The sequence below is a fragment of the Chelon labrosus genome, assembly GCF_963514085.1.
Source record: "Chelon labrosus genome assembly, chromosome: 20".
Taxonomy (NCBI): domain Eukaryota; kingdom Metazoa; phylum Chordata; class Actinopteri; order Mugiliformes; family Mugilidae; genus Chelon; species Chelon labrosus.
Window position 1 is genome coordinate 22,116,737 of NC_140353.1, and position 14,385 is coordinate 22,131,121.

Consider the following 14,385-nt stretch of genomic DNA (forward strand, 5'->3'; position numbering starts at 1 on the left):
AAGGAAAACAACCTTAAGCTCATACCACTTTCTTATCTTCTTAATTTTTGTAATTATCAATAAATCATACAAAATGACTAAAACCAACAATGAATTTATACTACTGTAAGTATTATATCTATGAGCAGGGGCGCCGAAAGGGGGGGGTAAAGGAGACGGATTCTAGGGGCCCATGATTGAGGGGGGCCCAGAGAGGCCCCTAATGATGATGAAATTATAATACAGAAAAGATAATGACACTAAGTTATTAACTAACATATAATCACAAATGTTTTATTTTCAATGTCCTGGTAACAATAACTTTATTTGTTTTGGAAACATCAACGCCTGCAGGGCCCCCCCTTCCCCTCCTCTATTTATGTAAAATGGTTCAGTCCGACTGGATCAGCTGCAGTTAGCGCACTGGCGGTTTGTCACACAGCGCCACAGCGGGCAATGAGGAGGAGACGGCAGTAGGCTATGCCTCAAAAATCAGGCAGCCAAAAAAGAAAAGAAAAGAAATTAAGAGAGGAGAAGGAGTTGAAGGGTCGACAATATGTCACCCAGTATTTAAAAAAAAAAGGTGGGTTTGTTAGTTGTGGTGGAAAGTTATGGAATATTAACTTTCTCCCTGTCTGTGGTCTATAAGCTAGCTCACTTTTCTCACCATTTTAGCTCAAGAAAACTCTGGATTTTTAAATTTTACTGCTATATTAGTTAAATAATCAATCCAGTCAAACATTTATCAAGCTGTTCTTATTCAATAATAGTTGATCTCCCCTCTGTCAAAATGATGCCTCATTGGTAATGGTAATGATAGTCAAAAATACCATTAAAATGCATAATTATATGTAAAATAGCATCAAAAAAAATCGCCGCTGTGTTGGGGGGCCCTGTAAAGATTCTTTTCATGGGGCCCAAAATCCCTAGCGGCGCCCCTGTCTATGAGTATATATGCCCAAATACATCTTATTGCTCTTTGCCATGGAGCTCCATTATTGCTTGAGCTGTATGAAAGACACTTCAATTAGCCACACGGTTGCTCTGGGTGACCTTTATTCATATTATTATTAATTATTATTATTCCTTTATTACCATGAATGCATGCACTGTAGATTGTTTTCACTCCCATATACACGGTCCTGCTGCACCAAATACTCAATACAGCACAATATGTATATTATCCACTGGTGAAAATAGTCCCCAACAAATCTATTGTTTCTGTATGCACAGTGTATGTACTGTATATATGTTTGTGTTTGGATTAACACAAGCTCATGAAACGTAGTTGGTTTCAGACTTGTCAAGAAATTTAATGACAATAAAATATGTAGAATAACTACATTCTTATTCTTAAACAATGCATTCATTAGAATCAGTATTCTAATAATGTGTGTCTTTCTTTGTTAATTAACAACCATGTGTAACCCTCATAACAGTTTTTGGAGAGGTGCCTTTTCAAAAACTAAAATAAATCAATAAAAATGTAGTTACGCTGTAAAGCTAATTTAATGTTAATTTAATTCTTCTCTCTCAGAGAAAGGCAGATAATCTCTTCCTTATTTTTCTAAAGCATGTAGCAATAACTGTAGCTCTCAGATTACCTTAGCCACCATTATAATGTTAGTCAGACCAAGCCAGTTTTTTTTTGCATTAGACAGACAGTGAACATAGCAAGGACTGTCATAAATATTAATGAAATGCACTTCATCCTTTTAAGTGCTTGTGGTATACTACCCCTAGGATACTGCACTTTTGCTGTAGGCCCTGAGCCCTTTTTGTGTTTTCTGCCCCAGGTGCCCGACACCAGGGTGCGATGGTTCGGGACATATCACTGGCAACTACGCCTCACACAGAAGGTACGACACTGCCTCTATCTCTCTCTCGCACACATACACACGGGCACGTGTGCTTCAACTGTGTAACACTGTCATTTATCTGCAGTCTTTCAGGGTGTCCGCGGGCTAGGAAAAGTGGGATAAAGATCATCCACAGTAAAGAGAACAAGGAGGACCAGGAGCCTATCAGGTACAGTACAGACACTGATCATCAGTCTTCTGTCTGCCTTTAATACCCCGATACTGAAACTCTTGGTCTTGCTACCAGCACTGCCCACTGTTCACTGCTTCCTATTCATCTCCTATGGAACATGGCGTTTCCAGTTTTAAAATAAAAGAACAGTGTAGTGATTTCTGGTCAGTTCTGGCACGTCTTAGTTAGTGCATGTCTTGATTTCTAACACGTATCCCTGTAAGTAAGAATAAGTCGGTATTGGCTCTGACGAGACAAATGTGCAATGAGTGTAAAGTTTCAATCTAAAGGTGCAGGGGGAAACTTCAGAAGTGCAAGGTTGTAGCAGTTCAGAGTGGGGAGGATCTGCAGTCTCTGGTGAACTCCTGCCGTCACACAGGTAGGGAAAGACAGAAAGGCAAGCAGGGAGGGAGAGATAGAGGCAGAGAGAGATTGATTGACTCTACCTAAATCCCACAATGGGCTTCTCTGGCTTCAGCCCTGCAGCTGCATTGATTTCTCTGGTGGTGCAGAGCACAAACAGCAGACTTTGTCCATTCTCAAGCTTGTCATTCTGCTGGAATCTGAGGACAGTTTGCCACAGGTAAACCTTTCAGGATGCTGCGTTTATATTAAAACACGTCTTCAATAGCATCAAGGGATGCTGCACAATTAAACAGACTGATTTGATTGAAGATTATTTTACGTTGAATCTAAAGGGAGTAAATCAACTCCAGCTCTTGATTTTTTTAGCCTCCCTTATGGGCTTAGTTGACATCATCCTCCTCCCTCTTCCTCATGTCCTTATTTTACCCAGAGGCAAGGTCACTGGGCCCTGCATCCTTCCTCAGTATTCTCTGCCAGTGTGTCCTCGTCAGGACAGAGATCGTGACCTGACCATAAGCCTCTTCCTGTGTCTGTCATTGGGAATACACTTAAACCTTGCTCCAGCTCTGTGCTAGGCTACCTGGTCTAAGTCTTAACACCGAGGGGCTGCAGTTATCTTTGGTGAAGGTTTAGTGAAGGAGAATTTGAGATTCTTCTGTCCATATAATTCTGCCTTCCTTTTGAGATATATTGTAAAAAAAAAAACTCTTTGAATTCACTTAATGGTCCATTCTTGCACAATTAGAAAACTGTTAGCACTTGATGCTTTCTTTACATATTTGACTTCCCAATAGATTGTAACAAGCGTTGGCTGTGAAGCATCTGATAACAGTGAGAAAGGCCCTTTGTAATTTCCATCACGACATCAAGCGCCTGTCATCACAAATCTTGTTTTGGCCGACCAAGGCTCCAGAAACCCAAGGTTATTCACTGTAGTGTCATATACGACAAAAGACAATAAATCCTCCCATTTAAGAAGTCGAAACCAGAAAAGAATTGGTGTTTTTGCTTAAAAATAACCAAAATAATAACACAATTCTTTGGTGATCAAGACAATTTTCTGAAGCTCAGCTGATCAATACCCCCATACAGATTACTAGGGCTGCAGCTATCGGTTCTTTTTGTAATCGATTAATCTAGCACTTTATCGATCGATTAATCGATTAATCGGATATTTTTTTTTACGTTTTTAAACAACCAAAACAAATGATGCATAACGAAAATTATGTGGCTGTAAAATGATCAAGCATTTGCCTTTTATTTCTCAAAAAAACAGAGAACTCCAACTCCAACATTTGGCTCCAAAACTAAGCCCATGTATTGCAATTTACCCATTAAAAGTGCCAGTGCCAACAATTACATAACAATACAGTTAAGCAAACTTACTGTAAAACAAAAAGCAATTTAATTTATTAATATGCACAACAAGTTTCATGTTGTAATCTAGCCCTGACATCAAAGTAAATATCCGTTTTATGTAGATTTCTACACCTGCAGCATTTACCATTAGGCTACTAACAAATAATACATAATTTCTGGGGTGAGCCTATTTGCTATGGTAACCTAGCAACCTGTGTGTTTTTTTGTGAACGCGTGCTGTGCGTGAGGAAGAGTGAGAGAGATGAGGGTGCAGAGAATTTAGTAACGTCACTGATTCTGATAAGCTCAGGCCGGTCGCGTTCGCCTCGCGGCCGCTCAATTTATGATAATAGGGGAGTATATGGGAGTATTTGGCCTATTCGCGGAGAATTTATTAACGTCAATGATTCTAATAAGCTCAGGCCGGTCGCGTTCGCCTCGCGGCCGCTCAATTTGTGATCCGCTGCGTAAATCCTTCGGCTGGCCCGGTCGTCCCGATTCCCACTCCGCCCCTGAAGCTAAACATCATATCTAGTCAAACCGCATCATGACATCGCTACATACAGTATGCGATTAAAATCAGCGAACATTAATGTATAGGTTTAGGTTACGTTACCTTGTTTCAGCGACGCTTGGTGAAACAGCATGTGGATGTTTTCTGTTCAGATGCTGGATCATTGAGCTTGTCCTGCTGTGGTACGCCAGGTCTACTTTGCAGTATCTGCACTTTGTTCTCTTCCTTTTTTAGAATGTAATGATCCCAAACTTTAGACATTTTTTGCCGTTTATGGGCATCTTTACTCTCCGCCATCGCGCCAACTAAATTCAAAATGTATCACGCGCTAGTGGTATGCTTGCATAGGTGCTTCCAAAACAACGGTCCGTGTGGAACAATCAGATCCCTCCGCGTATAGTGCGCGTCATAGGAATTTAACGAGGCTTCGAGGCAGAGTTTTTGCCTCGACCAATTTTTGTAATCGAGTTAATCGAGTAACTCGACGAATCGTTTCAGCCCTACAGATTACCCTGCGGCCTAAAACAACCTGAAGCCTTTGTGCTGGACAAAGAGTGTGAAAAGAAATTTAGACCTGGAATTGAGAATGAAACAGTGTCCTAGATTTTCTTAGAATAAATCAATGATTAGATTACATTAGATTCAACCAGATTAGATTTGATTCAGTTAGATTTGATTCGATTCAACTGGATTTGAATAGATTTGATTAGATTCAGTTATCTTCAATCATATTTGACTCGATTCAACAAGATATGATTCTAATCGATTAGATGTGTTTAGATTTGATTATATTCGACCAAATGAGATTAGATAAAATTAGGTCCAGATTTGATTGGATTGGATTAAATTCGACTAGATTAGAATAGATTTGATTCGATTTAATTACATTAGATTTGATACAATTATATTAAATTTGTTTATATTAGATTAAATAAGATTAAATTAGATTTGATTTGATTCCCAAGGTTTTGGGATACTAATGAACACTTTTCAGTCCTATTCAGAGTCACAAGTCTGATTGTAACAAGGGGGGTATGCTATATCTTTCAGTTCAAATTGTACTCCTGTGAAAAAGTAAAAATTTACTCCAGTCCTAAAAGTTCCTAATACTATTACCTCGTTCAAGATTACTATTACAGTACATTTAGATCAAACCTTAGAACTATACTGTCATGACTTGATTATAGTACAAACTCAGTATAATCTATCATCTTTGAAAGGTATGATGATATAGTTGAGAAAATGGAAGAGAACTAATGAATTGTGTGGCCTATTGAGAAGAGATACTGTTGGGGGGCTATGGAAAAGTGGAGTGTGAGGTTATCAGGAAAGTTTGCTCAAAGCAAAATATGACAAGTATGATCAGATATTACTCCACAGACTCCATAGCAGCAAAATGATAATGCTTTACAGTGCAGAAGAGAAGTTAGCCCTGCATTGTATAAAGGATTGTATTATACTGCAGTCAGATCATTTCTAGTTTTAGGTTTTAGGAATCTGGTGAACAAATGGCTGAATTAAGGACACATATTGCTTGAACTAGAGACAGATCTCAAATACCAGATGAATAAAAAATGAAGCAGACAGCAGTGCACCTGATACTCGCTGAATATTTTTGAACTGTCAAAAAGCCATGACGTTGAACTAAGACCAGGTAGCGGCTATTTACAGAGGGAACTAATACTTTCACCACTGATTCTGCTTTCAGTTGTAATCCATTTTAGAAACCGTGACACAGCACTGGTGTTGATGCACTGTCACCATGCTACATCTGTGACAAGGCTGCCACTGGGACAGCTTTAAAATATTGTATCTTTGTTTATATCAAAGCAAAAGAGTCACTGGAAAACTGAAATGTGTTTTTGGTGTTTTACTTCTGAGAAGGCAAACATCACCAGTGGCTGAGTTCAGTCCTTGTCGAAATAACTATGATGTCTTCTGTATCTTCACACCCCCCTTCGTCCTATATGATGAAGTAGGATGTTTTACTTGTAAGAGTAACAGAAATCAGCCAAACTGTTAGATGAGCCTCACTTTGTGTTCCCGCAGGTGTCCAGTCCCAGGCTGTGACGGTCAAGGTCATGTGACGGGGAAGTATGCATCCCACAGAAGCGCATCAGGATGCCCCATAGCAGCCAAGAGACAGAAAGACGGCTACCTAAATGGCATTCAGTTCACATGGAAGTCAGGCAAGACAGAGGGCATGTCCTGCCCCACACCGGGCTGTGACGGCTCGGGTCATGTCAGCGGCAGCTTCCTGACACATCGGAGGTGGGTCTATGGGACAAGGCTGGAGCATTAATATTGACAGTTGTGACTGCTGTTTAATCAACAATGTTCCCTACTTGTGTATCTTTAAAATGTATAGAAAACTATGGGTAGTTTGAGAAATCAACATATTCAGTGCTGAGAGTAAGATGGAAATGTTGATGCTCTTGTATATGTGTGGTCAGTTTGCTTTACTTGGCATAAAGGCTGGAAACACACAGAAAGATGCAATCCAATTCTGACCAGCGGTAACAAAAATAACTAGTACCTCTAAAGCTCTCTAATTAATGGATAACGTCTATCTAAAATCTAAGAATGAGTCAGGTGTATAACCTTGTGAAACCTGGTGTTGGTGGCAGACTTGGTCACCACTGGACAGAGCCTTGTTTACAGTCATTATTCTAAACTGAGCTAACATGCTGCTGATTCTGGCTGCATATACGCTGTCCGGACCAGGTGGTATCCCTCTTGAAAATAACTAGTGAAAACTATTTCTCCAAGTCTGACACCAATTAACTATTTTTGTCAAGTTCCCTAGAAATAAAACCCAGCAGGGTGTAAAGCATGCAGGCTAATTTTATGTGTGTGTGTGGAAATCATACTACTGAAACAATGCCTCCTCTTCTCCAGTCTGTCTGGTTGTCCGCGTGCCACCTCCGCCATGAGGAAAGCTAGACTCTCCGGCGTGGAAATGCTAACAATAAAGCAGCAACGTGCCAGCAACGGTAACTACAACTACCTCTCACCCACACAATACAGCCAATCAGGAGCATGGCATGTGGAATGATTTACTGAAGAGAGTTCCAAATTCAGATAATAAACCAATCAGGAGGGTGTGCGTCGCGAGCGCCGTCACAAGTGAGCTGCATGGTGTGAATAATGAGAAGAGTGGTTCCAGCCTGGAAGAACAGGGCCGGGCCGACTTGGCAGCAATCAGGCGCGCAATAGTGGAGCTTGTTTTGACGTTGTGCGTGCCATCTGTTTTCCACTTCACCCTACGTGGCCTTAAATTTCATAAAGGGACGAGACAAGATCATAATGTAGATTTATGTGATATTGTTGAGTCTTAATCAGTTTAAATGACTGGCCCGTTTTGTGTTAGAGGTGAAGACCTTCACACACAATGTCCAGCAGAATTCTCACTTGAGCTTCAGTCATAGTGTGTTTTAATATTTTTCATCCAAACATAAAGCCTGCTAATTTTTTTTTTTTTTATGGCCGCTAATTCTACTGTAGGGCTGGAGCACGAAGACGACATCAAACAGCTGGATGAAGATATCAAAGATTTAAGTGAAACGAATTCACAAGTGGAAGCAGACATGATCAAACTTCGAACGCAGGTGAGTCACTCCCTGTCTGGGAGACATCCGTTGACCCCCGTTTGTAGGTGATTCAGCACTGCCCGGGAATACAGAGCTGTACTGTAACGTTGTGCCATCCACCCTTACTCTCTGCAGATCACAACAATGGAGTCCAACTTGAAGTCCATAGAGGAGGAAAACAAGGTGATTGAACAGCAAAATGAATCTCTCCTGCATGAGCTGGCCAACCTCAGCCAGTCACTGATTAACAGTTTAGCTAATGTCCAGCTCCCTCATATGGTAAGGGCCTCCAGGAACGGCAAGCCCGCAAGTTGCAGAATATAGCTAGCCGTAGCAGTACTTGTATATTTAGCCACAGTCTACTGTGCATGCTTAGTCTAAAATGTGGAGCATTGCTTGTCTTTCCAAACAGTGAGGGGGAGTTGTGAAATGAGGTTTGATTGGGCATGTAGTTCTTCACAGCAGTATCAGCTCCGTGAAATGAAACTAAACAAAATGTACACAGTATATACTGAGGTTCGTCCGTCTTTGTGACAATGACGCTTGACTGTACGGTGTGTTGAAAAGCGGCCTAATTTTTGAAACAACTTGTCTGTCATTGTCATTGCAATTCTGAGGAATGAATTTATTCTGTTCACTTTCATTCTGTCATTTTTGGCCCTTGTAGATGGTACAATAACTGTTACATTGTGTCGCTACCGGTATCATAGTAATTACACACAATTTCGTCCTGTTTTATTCTTCACACTGCCATTCATTCATGATATCCTCTTGCATAATGGCCCGGTTACCATGCACTGACAAAGGAGTGACTTAAACCTGTGTTAAGCCTCCGTCTCCAAGTGCCAAGCCATTTTTATAATCACATCCTACTTTTATATTTCAGCAGTTGTTCGGTTAAAAGAAAAACTGTGACACAGAAGCAAAATGAAATTTTACAAATGATACCTCATTATAACACCAGTGGGTCTTGTCTTGATGTCTTGTATGTCTTCATCTGAGTCCGGCTTCTAGTTTTTTAATCAATTTGAGGTCTACCTGTGTGTGGTCTTTTATCAAATGCTGCCATCTAGTGTTTGCTTATAAGAATAACACCTTACTTTCTCAAAACCAGCTAATAGAAATCTGTCCCTTATTTAAACCCCTAGAAACCACTGGCACACAAAGAGCCTCCTCTAAGGAATAACAGCTGCTTACAGCTTCACCAGCAAGTAAGTCAGTCGCTTACATATTGGCATTCGCTTTCACTATTGTCGGTTTCTAGCTTATTTATATAGCATTCATAATATTTTCAAATTTTCTCAAGATGCTTTGCCAGAGCATTGTGTTCCATGTTGTATTATATTTCCCCTATAATGATATGATTATTTTTGGAAGCACAGCAAAATATGTGAATTTTAAAGGCAACTTAACACCTATCCTGACCAATACGAGTGACTTGATTTATGAGATTCGAATATAACTGAAATGTGTTGGGGATAATTCACTACATCACTCAGACCAACCATCAGAAGTTCAAATGATATATGAAGAGAGCTAGGTGTGGTGCCACCAACTAGTCTTGCTTAAAATTAGTCCCAAAAAATCTCCTGTAGCTCCCAAGAAAGATGAATTATAAATTCATAAACTTTTTATTTAAGGGAGTATGCACCATTTTTACAAATACAGACTATTTGTAAGTTCTTCATACTAAACTGATGCAGAGCTTATGCTAATGCTAAGTATTCAGCGGTTAGTTTTAAACTAAGATGCTCAGCTGCTCGTGAGATTCAAATCATTTCAAATGGCCTTTATTAACTTCACTTTTTCCTAATACAGTATCCATGTGCCAAGGATGCCCTTTGTGGTTGTGTTGCAATACTATTGATCAGTGAAAGAAAGAAAGAAAGTAAGGAAGTGAAATTGCTAAATACCCATCACAGCAGTGCTTTTAAGAAGAATGAAATACAAACATACAATACTCTACAACATACACTCACAGACAATCCCATTCACAGAGTAAGACATGTGTCAAAAGGACACATATATGTGTGTAGTATCCTGTGAATATAGCTTGTTTGTAACTTGAGTTGCACTGCAGCATATTGGGTTTTGGATCAAACATCAGCATAACAACACATCTTTACATTTTCATGGAAACACAGAAAAGGTGAATGAAACCAGATAAATGTCCACATATTTCAACTTGAATCTAGATATGTGATGAGAAGATTTCAGGGCTGCTTAAATCCTCCCTCTTACAGCCTACTTGTTATGTTTTTGTTCCCACAGGAGCCAATAAGCGAGCAGAACTTTGACGCCTACGTCACCACTCTAACGGATATGTACACAAACCAAGACCAGTACCAGAGCCCGGAGAACAAAGTCCTGTTGGAAAACATCAAGCAAGCTGTTCAAGGGATCCAAGTGTAACCAGTCTACAGAGGGAGATTTTAGTTCCTCCAGCAGGTGTGGGTGTTGTATCAGAATCCACATACCAACAGACAGTGATGGTTTGATCTCCTCGGTTCGGTGCAGTAACTTATATAGTGTTATATATTCTAAATTCTGTTCTTTCAAAAAAAGAGGTATTATGCTAAGGGAGACCTCAAGATAATTTCTTTCTCTTTTCTTTCGGAGTCTTGCTTTGAGGACGAACATAAAAGAGTAAACCGTAAAATAGTTTTTGAGGACATTCACATTTTGTACGTTTTCATATGAGCTGACATAGTGTCATGTAATGTTTCTAGCTGCTCATGTATGCACATTTTTAGTGTATATTTCTGAACAGTAAGCTAATGATAATGGAACACGAGTTCTTTTTATTGCTTGACGACAAAGCATTTTAAATGAAAAAAAAAAGTGGACAGAGAAATAAAAACGAAAAAAAACTACAAGCAAGGAGGAAGCTACTTATTTTTCTCCTCGGTGGATGGTTTTGGACTCAATGATTTTCGATGTTTTCTTTTCTTCGTCTTCTTGCGTGTAGGTTGTTCAAGAGCAAGAACTGGTTTGTGGATCGCTTTATTTTCTGACGATGCTGGAGAAACATTCGTGCTTTGTTTTGATGAAAAGAAAAGAGGTGTAGCTGTAGGTGGGGGCATTTTTAATTGGTGCTGTTAATGAATCTGGAGAGGAAACTGACCTGATGTATGTATGAATGTATGTATGAACAGTTATATTGTAAACATCATTACACGGAAACCCGATGGTGGAAATCCCATTATCTAGGAGAGCCAATTAATTCCTAGAGGAACACATCTGTGCGGTGCATGCATGTTCACATGCTCATCTTTAATTAGGTACAAGCAGAAAAGATGTGTAAAGACAATGACTTATAGAGACCACATTCTAGCCTTTCTAGTATCAAATCTGCTCAATTTCGAGACTTGTGTTGCTAGGATCAAGAAATGTCTCAGCAATATAATAATTAAATCATTTCTTTATAGTAGGTACGGGATGCAATCTGCAAAGGAAAAAAAAAGGTTGGGTATATGCAATTTCTTGTTTATAAGCATAACGGGGTAACATGAATCTTTTTAATATAGCCTATGTAAAATATTGATTTTTATACAAATCTTTTAATACAAAAAATCTTTTTAAAAAAGATGAGGGAACCTGGACATTGAGTTTTAGAAGCGAAAGTATATGAGTTCCACTTTTTTTCTGTACGATTTTGCACAGGGACACCTTCGTTTCCATGTTTTGATGTTGTTACAGAAACTAAAAGCAGTACCCGAGAGCCTAATAAGAGGGTTTCAGAGGGTTTTGTAAAGAGTATTTATAGAGTATGACAGCGGGACTTACAGGGTCACTGTCCCCACTTATGTGCCAGTAGACTATTTGCACTTGTCCTTGAAGATATTATCCTTACGTACGGCGGCGTGCAATTTTCCAGGTGACCTCTTTGGCACACGATTGGAGCAACCAACTGCTTGGAGCCACTGCAGGTGTGGATTTAGTACCACTGAGAGAGGAAGAACAGGGACTTGAAATCAGACAAAAGGATGATTATAACCATAGCAGTTATACTGTAGGCTATTATCAAGTGTAAAAACATTAAAGTTCTTTCATTTTTGCTATGTTTTAGGAAGATGAAGTTATCCCCCAGCAGCACTTTATATCTAATCACTGTACAAATGATTAAATAGTCAATCAATTCAAGGTTTTAAAAAAAAGCAGAAGAAGTGAAGGCCTGGTGAAACGAGACCTTCGTGGGGTGATACAATCCAGCGTCATGTCCGTATGCTGCCTGACTGTATGCACCCCTCCATTCTGTTGTCCTAGTTGTTAGCGATCATGTTCAGAATTTGCCTTTTCGAGAGCTAATGCAAAAGGTGCTTGTCGTTCACCTTATTGAATCTCATCTATTGTACTTTACTGTCCTCTTTCAGGACTCTACTACCCATCATCCATGACTGCATACGCCTTTTTCCACAGCATCGTGTCTGCAGCTTTTTGCCAATATAGTAATGCTTCAGTAGAGTAATAGCTAGTACAAGTTTTCGAATTAATTCTCATTATCAGTGAAAATGGAAAAGGGATTTTAAAGCACAAACCAACTGCTCATCAGATGTTGGTACATAAATAACAGTTCTGAAAAGAGTTATCTGTGACTATCTATAGGGAACACAAAAAGGTTGTCACATATTTAGAATGCTGACTTTTCATATAAATTATTGTGAATTCATCAGAGTTTATTCTTTAGTTTGAGCCAGTTCATTTTGAGATTGATTTCAGTGACCATTAACAAAGACGGGATTTTGTATAAACTATTGTGCTCTCTGTGGAACTGAAGTTTGATTTATTTTTGTACTACACAGCATGGATTTGTTGACATTTTAATTTTGCTATAAATGTGTGAGATCACAAGTTGCTGTGATATTTCATTTATAAATTGTGAACTTTGTACAATTTTTGTCATGCTGGATGTTGACACATCTTACTCAGAATAAAGAAAAAAATGTGTTGCCAGAGGCCTGTAAAATAATTTCCTTTGCGTGCTTCTTATTTATTCTCATTAGTGTGAAAACTGTTAGTGTTATTTTAAAATGAACCAGCAGATGTCAGCAAACTAGCCATACTACACACACTATACACACTCTCAAAGATGCATCAATTGTCAGTGAACTAATTTATTTAGATAATGAAATTTTGCTTCAGACTCAATGAACTGCGATGTGAGGATCTGTATTCCTTTGAACTGCTGACTAGATAAAACAAGGTCTGCAGGAAATTTCAAGATTTTAATACATATTTGTTTAGTTGAGAAAACAATATGGATCTTAATCAGTAATTGAATAAATGTCAGTTGTGGCAATGGGTCAGTTTTGTTAAATCAACTCTTTTTGACTCTCATTTACTGGTCCATGAATGAATAACTTTTGCTTTCAGATGCAACCTGCAATTAAGGGTTATCAATCCATATAATTCTTAAAAGCAACACAATATTAAAAAATACTTGTGCACACAGCCACTTTGCTACTCAGGCTTTATGTTAGAACAGTTTTAAATGTGTCGTTTTCTTTGACAAAGTCGTGAAGTGCTCCTTTAAGGAAGTTGTTTTGGCGTTGCATCGGCATGTTAGATGTGGTATCACCAATGTGTACACAAAAATCGATAGGAAGTTGGTGCTTGGGATCACTTTTAGCGTTGGGTTATAAAGTCTATGTTTGACTTTATTAGAGACCAGAAACATAGGAACAAAACAAAGCATGGATGTTCTGTGGAATCTGATTACTGGAGATTTATCTGAATACTTCTTCATGGTATTGTTTTCATGTCTGTGTGGTATCTAAATGGTTACTTACTAAAAACAAGGTCATCATTTCATATTAGCTGCAGGCTAATGGCTATTTCTGTCACACAAATCAAGAACATAAGATCTAGCTTTCGATGCAGAACGTCTTATTTATCAACCTGAAAAGAGCCTTTAAATATTAACAGATTGCAACTCATGGCTTTATGTCTTCTTTTTACCAAGTTCTTGTATTTTCAACATGGGAGGATAACAGTAACTCACACTTACAATTAAAAGTTTAACTGACATATTTTGGACCTAATGGAGCCTACATAATTCAATACAAACTAATGGAGTTGGATTTCAACTGAAGGTCCTTATAAATAAAATATCACACTTCATATAATATGTTGGTTAATCTGAACGCACTGAAATGAAGCTCCCCTTAGTCTACACCACCAATCTGTGAGGTAATGGAAATGCTAACAATAGAAATATGATAGGATTGTTAGTGGAGGAAATGCTAACAATGACACAGTAGCGTGCCAGAAACCGTAGACACAACTGCCTCTGATCAACACAATACAACAATCAGGACAAAGGATGCAGGATGAGGCTGAGCAGAGTTTTAGTTGGAGACCAATACAGAGGCTGAATGTATATATATAGAGTGACCTGCAGAGAGTGGTGGCTTGAATTGGAAATGAAGTTCCAGTCTAGCAAGAGGTCATAAATGTAGGCTTTTGGAGAGGAGCTCTGTGGTGTAGAACAGTCACTGATGAGCACTCCACTTCGCAGTAGTAGAGTTTGTAGAGATACTAAATGGC

At 39.0% G+C, this 14,385-nt stretch overlaps 1 protein-coding gene across 1 annotated transcript in view; it reads left to right on the forward strand.

Moving 5' to 3' along the window:
* Nucleotides 1-10,578, forward strand: part of myt1lb (myelin transcription factor 1-like, b) — a 53,697-nt gene extending 43,119 nt beyond the window's left edge. Inside the window, exons 14-21 of the mRNA XM_084569172.1 lie at nucleotides 1,776-1,838; nucleotides 1,924-2,007; nucleotides 6,299-6,520; nucleotides 7,148-7,242; nucleotides 7,754-7,857; nucleotides 7,975-8,118; nucleotides 8,988-9,050; nucleotides 10,111-10,578. Of these exons, the coding sequence (XP_084425298.1) occupies nucleotides 1,776-1,838; nucleotides 1,924-2,007; nucleotides 6,299-6,520; nucleotides 7,148-7,242; nucleotides 7,754-7,857; nucleotides 7,975-8,118; nucleotides 8,988-9,050; nucleotides 10,111-10,251 (916 nt within the window). The 3' untranslated portion in view covers nucleotides 10,252-10,578. The remainder of the gene's footprint in view (nucleotides 1-1,775; nucleotides 1,839-1,923; nucleotides 2,008-6,298; nucleotides 6,521-7,147; nucleotides 7,243-7,753; nucleotides 7,858-7,974; nucleotides 8,119-8,987; nucleotides 9,051-10,110) is intronic.
* The last annotated feature ends 3,807 nt before the right edge of the window (nucleotides 10,579-14,385 follow it).